We start from the raw sequence: 7,101 nt of genomic DNA on the forward strand, positions 1-7,101 counted from the left end.
AAAATCCTGTATTTACAGGAATTATATGCATGACAGCCCAAGGTGTGAACTGTACTTTAATTAGGAAATGATATTTTAGATATACAATGTTCTTTGTGTAAATGTTAAATAATTCATTAACATTAACACTTTTGAAATATTGCACACCACATTTGCACATATATATTATGTTATATATTCTATTTTCTATCTGGTCTGAGAATAGGGTTCCAGAATCACCTCCCTTCTTCTAAACTTAGCAGATTCTATTGCAGGAATTTTGTGTTATATGAGAAAGGCTTCAGTGGGACTATCTAATACATATTAAACTCTCCCATGCCATTTGGAATTGGGGAGAAAGGATAAGTCTCCATTCTTCCCTTTGTGAGAAGGTCAGCAGCACTGGGGAAGCTAGTGAAAGGTTCTTTTGAGTGGCATTGACACATCCCTTCTGGCAGTGGTGGTTTTCAATTGCAGATTGGCAACATGGAAACATGAATAGGCTGGCAGTGGTGTTGCTGGGTTCCTTGAGTGCTGTTCAGACTTCTACCCAGTATGAACTAATCACATATAGGAGGGCTGAGCTTATGTGCATTACTGAGACTTGGGCATGGAGGGAGGAGTTCCCCTCTCAACAATGTGCCTGCCTAGGTTTCAGTTATGGCATTACCTGAGAGCCCAGGGTAGAACTAGTGAAATAATATTGGTAGTCTAGGACAGAGGTCCCTAACCTATGGGCTGCTGCCCAGGATCAGGCCATGGCCTCTTGGACACCAGGTGGCATGAATAGCTGGGCAATGCATGCATACGTGTGCTCATACCCCCTGGGGCCATCATTGCCACGAGTGTTGTGCGGGCAGTGGCAGCATTGCTAGTATTGTGTGGGCAGTGGTGTTGCCATGAACCTTATGCAGACCATGGCATGAGCCTCGCGCGGGGGCGATGGCATGAGCCTCATGCTGGTGGCAGCATCGCTGCGGGCCATGGTGCGAGCTTCACACTGATGATAACATTGCCATGAGCCTGGCAACATCATCACCTCACATAGGCGCCAGCATCGCTGAGAGCCTCACGTGCATGTTTGCATGGTGTGCATGCTTGTGGCCTGTTTGTGCATGCACGCACACGTATAGCCACAGTCATTTTGTGCATGTGTGCATAAAGTGCCTTCCCCTCCCTCTCTCACCGGGCTGCCAACCCAGAAAGGTTGGAGACTCCTGGTCTAGGATACACCAGTGGTTTTCAGATGTGTTGTAAGACCCCATTTGCTCTCTATAGATCAGTTGGGATTGCTGCTACTATACCATTTTCCCTACTGCATAATATTCTCCTTGTCTGAGCTCCTTGATTCCATGGCTGACTGGTAGTGGTCTTCTCTAGACTTAAGGTCTTGAAGGACTTCAGCCTGTCTTTTCTGGTGGTAGAATCTGAGATAAACTGGGAGTTTATGGCTATCATGACAACCATGGTGCTGACCCAAGTGATTAAAAGTCTGACTTAGAATGGTGATCATATACCAGATCTGATTTTCTTGTTGGTGTAGTGGTAATGTGATCCAAGATTTGGGGAGATTACCCTTATTCCCTGTCAGGGCTTCATCACTTGCCCTAGAGTGTTCTTTCAGGATGCAGGAAGGTAGGACATATCCAATTAATGTGTCCCAGGCACCTTTTGGATCCTATGAAGCAGGTTGGGGCTATCCCCGCAAGTCTAATGCAAGGTCCAACCGAGGCCTAAGGCACCATTGTGAATGAGAGAACAGCTGGGGCCTTGGATTGAATCACCCCTATGCAAACTCTCTCCTCTTAGGGATCCTGAAGTCTCACAGGTTTACAGAGGAGCTAAGGTACCAGGAATAGGGTAAGAGATGTCGGCCACAGTAATGAAGGACAAGGGGGGAACCTGGTTAAGCACACATTACAGGTACTGTTAAGGTCTACCTTGTTTCAGTACAATAGTAAATCATCAATATTTTTCTGCCATTATAATATTTGTGGATAGCCATCTGGTGTTCCTGTCATTTCAGGAAAAAGAGAAGCTGAAGGTTCATATGCAGTGCTATTGTGAGGAATATGCCTTGCATCTTCTGAATAAAGTCACTTGAATCTGCTCTGAACTTGAGTTTAGCCTTGAGGCAGGTCCCATGAAGTGAATGAGATTCAGTCTTTGTCTTCTGGGATGAATTTGATCCAGTTAGTCCTAATGGACAAGGCTCTTGGTTTTCTAAGTTTGACTATCTACATACTAGTTTTGGGTCCTTCCTGGTTAGGTAAGGCTTCTTAAGAGACAATGTGTAATTGGTTCTGATGGTGGTAAATTCATTCTTGAAAGAGGAATATTCCCACTGATGCCGAGAAGAGATGGTGGTACAATCCTTTCTCAAAAAGCCATCAGTGGACCATCACCGGCCATTTTTGTTTTATCTCAAATCTTCCCCTGAGGATGTAAAACACTGCAGTTTCAGAAAACTCTGGAGGAATTATCTGGATCCTTTTAGTCAATTTTCAAACTTGGGTATGAAGCAGCACTCTTAATTCTTATGGATTACTTTTGATGGGAATAAGATGGGATGATGCATTCATTATAGCTGCCCTTAATCTCTCAGTGGTTTTCAATGCCATTGAACATTATATCCTTCTGGACCAAATTCAGGGATTGGGAGTAGGGAACAGAGTATTCTATTAGTTTTCTTCCTTCCTGAATCATTTCCAATCAATGTTGGGGGGGGAGAGGATATCTCTCTATCTTGACATACTCTTCACTGTTGTTTTATATCCACAGGAAGTTTCTGTGAGAAGATCAGTCAGTTTGGGGTCAAATATCAGCCATGAAAAGAGTAGATAACCAAGGGATGCCTGTCTGGATATCTGAGAAAACTGAACAATATTTAACTAATATCACTATAATTCCTGACACAGAATTTGTAATCACCCACTGCAATCTCATACTGAGCCTGGCTATCTACAGAGGTAGCGGTGGCTATTGTGATCTTGTTTGGGTGTTGGTTGCACAGAGATAAGACACTGGCCATTGTGACTTCAGCTTATGTGATATGTGGGCAAGTTTGTAAGGAATAGTTGGGATAGATACAATGGTCTATAAGGGACAGTTGTTTTAGTTCATGACATAATATTTTGGGAAACTAAAGGCAGTGATTGAAAACATCAGATATTATATCCATCCTTAATTACAGAAAGATAAACTTCCACATTTCATTACTTCCTAAAATAATATTACTCTTAGTAATATTTTGTACCTCTACTGTACATTCCTCTTGTTGAAAGTAAACATTATGTCCTTGCAGTGCCCTGGAGAATAGCGTCTGCCACCACTAAAGTTGTCATTGTGCAATCATTCCTTTGTATATAGAAGCCTTTGATGTTGTGTTATAACTAGTTATAACCTTATGGGACTAGTTATGAAATGTTGAGAAAAAAGTCATCTCTGAATGTAACTGCTGGATTACAAGAATAATAGCTATAGACTGAGAGTTTAAAGATATAGTGAGGAAATATTTTACTTTATTCTTTGTTTTTTAAAATTTAAGTCTATTTTTGAATAAGAATAATAATCTCTGGATCCAAATTAAGGATTCATTTCCATTATATAATACCCCATCAATCTTCATGCATTTATACTTGAGCTAAAGGTGTGTTGTAAGTCTTCCACAAAAAGATCTCAAGAAGTCGTAAAAGAAATATTAAGAAACAAAAGGAAAAAAGTGGATACAGACCGGCTTGTACTACTATTTTCATTATCAATTTAAAAGGATCAATGGGGAAAAAGTAAGTTTTTATATTTTAAAATTTATAAAGGTTATTGAAGAAAGATACAACAGGCTACCTGTCTTATGCATTTTAACAAAGGGGTTTTGTTGTTATATTCATAGTTTTGATAAAAATAGGCTAAAACCTAAGAGGAGAAATGTAATATGATCAATAAAACAAATGAAGGACTAGTTTTGTGCTAATCAACAAACATTGCACTTTCTCTTGACAGTTCATATCCATGAATATATTTCATGGCTGCAGATAAAATCTTTGTAATAGTAGAAGAAAGGACTATCTCTAACATTTCAAAGCTATGAAGAACTGTCTTTTCAGTTCAAGATATGGCCTTTGTGACACAGGAGATATCATATTACCATTAATATAAAATGGTTGGTCTATATCTGGGATCATGTCATCACTGAAAAAGCTTATAAGGCCTTTGTTTTCCAAAAGATAAAACTTCAGTGAAATACCAAAATAACAGGCCCCATTGCCCCTCGATTATATATAAACAATCTAAATAGGCTTGCAATCCAGCCTAAGGTATTTCATATCTATAGGATGTCATGCAGCTGAAAATCTTCAGGTTTAAACCAGATTATATAATTATATAATTAAGTAAAATGATAATCTATTGCAGTATATTATATTTTTTTCATGCAGAATTGGTTCCTTAGTAAAGGATGTCACTATTGAAGAACTAACTTGAAGTTATATAGCTTTCCTTGTTATAGGAATGACCATATCAAAATGAAAATAAGTTAATTGGAGTGTATAGTTTTGAAAAATAGAATCATTCAATGGAAGATTTGTTAAATTGATATATCTTTCTCTGACAGTTAAAATATCACTAAAATGATGCCAAACATAACCATCATCATGGATTTCTTGCTTATGGGATTTTCTGATCAACGGGAGTTCCAGTTTTTGCACTTTGTGGTCTTCCTCCTGATGTATCTGGCTATCCTGATAGGAAATCTTCTCCTCATCATTTTGGTAGTGATGAACAACCATCTTCAGAAACCAATGTACTTCTTTCTGGTCAATTTAGCAATTGTTGATCTGGGATCCACCTCTGTCACCATTCCCAGGTCAATGGCCAGTGCCCTCATGAACACAAGAAAGATATCCTATTCTGAATGTGCTGTGCAAATGTTTTTCTTTGTTTTCTTCCTGTCATCAGACTTTTTCCTTCTCACTGCTATGGCCTATGACAGATATGTGGCTATCTGTCATCCTTTACATTACATGTCTGTAATGAAATGGGGAAGCTGCTTCCAGATGGCAGGGTCTGCATGGATGCTCGGTTTTCTTAATGCTGCCATGCATGCAGGAACCCTTTTTTCATTGCCCTTCTGTTCCACAGTCATCCATCAGTTCCTCTGTGAAATCCCACACCTCATGAAGATTTCCTGCTTTGACCCCAAATTCAGTGAAATCCATGTTCTTCTCTTTAGTTCTTTGCTTTGTGGTGTTTTTTTTATTTTAATTGTCATGTCCTATGTAAAAATCTTTAAGACCATATTGAGCATGTCTTCAGTGGCCAGTAGACAAAAGGCCTTCTCTACTTGCATTCCCCATCTCCTTGTTGTCTGCTTATTATGTGGTACAGGTATGTTTTCTCAATTCATATCAAATTCTGCATCTTCTTACAATTGGGATGTGGTCCTTGCAGTGATCTACTCTGTGATCCCTCCGATGATGAACCCTGTAATCTATAGCATGAGGAATAAGGATATCAAAGCTGCTTTATGGATGATGTTTAATCAAAGGATTACAAATCAAAATACAGAACCTGCTTAAGTTAAAATCTTAAGCAACTTTTGCTAAAGAATTCAAAAATTCCACAAATTTTGGTGCCCTAAAGACTAACATCTTTATTTTCATTTAATACTTGTGAACTCCAATGTACTTATTTGGATGCATTGGGCGTAGTCCAGAGAATCACACAAATACACTTATATGAAATGATTGAAAAGCTGGAATTACTTTTATTAACCTTTAGCAAAATAGAAATTGGATATAACACCCATATTTTAACATTAATATATTTATTACACTATGTATTGGGATAAGAAGATATTGGCTGCCTGTTTTGATTAAATTTGATTAAATCAATGAAAAATGTTCTTAAATCTTGCTGAAATATTTGGTCATGGAAATTTGCTCTCATTTTCTTAAGTGTTGTCATCTTGAAATAAGGCTCAGAATTCTTTGAGAAATGTCCTTTACCGGTGACATTACTGAGGCCGGCTATCTACAGGGGTAGCGGTGGTTATTGTAATCTTGTTTGGGTGTTGGTTGCACAAAGATAAGACACTGGCCATTGTGACTTCAGCTTATGTGATATGTGGACAAGTTTGTAACTTATATTGTGACATAATGAAACCTGCTCCTTACATACCTGAATTTGGAGTTTGCACTGAGATATCACAATGAATGTGATTTTTAAAATGACTTTGTGCTTTGATAAGACTCCTATGTTTGGAATGTTGATGTCCATTGGAGAAAGAAATTGATTAGTGTACTATTTCATAAGATCAACTCACATTTATTATGATTTTTTTCAGGGACAAAAGCAAATATTCTTTAAAACTCTTCTAAAATACAAGTTTCAGGTATTGACAGTCAATGAAGACATTAGATGACTAGGCTCCAGATTTAGCTAAATTTAAAAATCTTTTAAATAAATAAACACATAATTTTCCTTAAATAATTATTACTAAGTAATTGATTTAAAGTTACTATTCAGACAGTATCCTTTCCAATATTTTACAAAAGAGTGTCTCAGCATTTACTTTTAAACTAGAATTCTTCTATAAAGATAGATATTATATTCATGATAACACCAAATTCCAATCTATACCTCAGGAAGGTCCACATATGTCTAGTTCAGGGGTCGGCAACCTAAAATGGTGAAAGAGCCACTTGGACCCGTTTCCCTCACAAAAAAAATCTGGGAGCCGCAAAATGTGTGCAACACGTAACGGGGCTTGATTCTGAATTGAGTGCACTGACCAAAAAGCGAGGTAAAAATATGGTAAATGAATGACACTTCCCTCCCCAACAATCACAGAGTGGTACTTCATCCCCTCTTGACAATCTTGACTAAGACGCGAGGGGCGGCACAAATGAGTTCGATGAAATCATTTTCACGGGTATTGCCAGCACAGAACACGGATAAAGGGCCGCCCAGGGAAGACTTTACTGCAGGATGAGGCCAAGCGGGGTTTCGCCGCTTCACTTTGGCAACAGCATGAGATGAAAGCTCCGCTGTGATTTGTGTTCCCCCGTAACCGTAGAGATAATGCCCTGCCTCTTCTCTCCCATGGAATCGCCCCCGCTCGCTTCA

At 38.7% G+C, this 7,101-nt stretch overlaps 1 protein-coding gene across 1 annotated transcript; it reads left to right on the top strand.

The window, feature by feature from the left end:
• Window positions 1-4,604: 4,604 nt before the first annotated feature.
• LOC114922393 (olfactory receptor 14I1-like) lies at window positions 4,605-5,552 on the top strand. Its single transcript, XM_029283641.1, has one exon. The coding sequence runs from the start codon at window positions 4,605-4,607 to the stop codon at window positions 5,550-5,552; it is 948 nt and encodes a 315-aa protein (XP_029139474.1).
• Window positions 5,553-7,101: the final 1,549 nt, after the last annotated feature.

Source organism: Protobothrops mucrosquamatus, unplaced genomic scaffold (genome assembly GCF_001527695.2).
Source record: "Protobothrops mucrosquamatus isolate PMUCROS unplaced genomic scaffold, P.Mucros_1.0 scaffold160, whole genome shotgun sequence".
NCBI lineage: Eukaryota > Metazoa > Chordata > Lepidosauria > Squamata > Viperidae > Protobothrops > Protobothrops mucrosquamatus.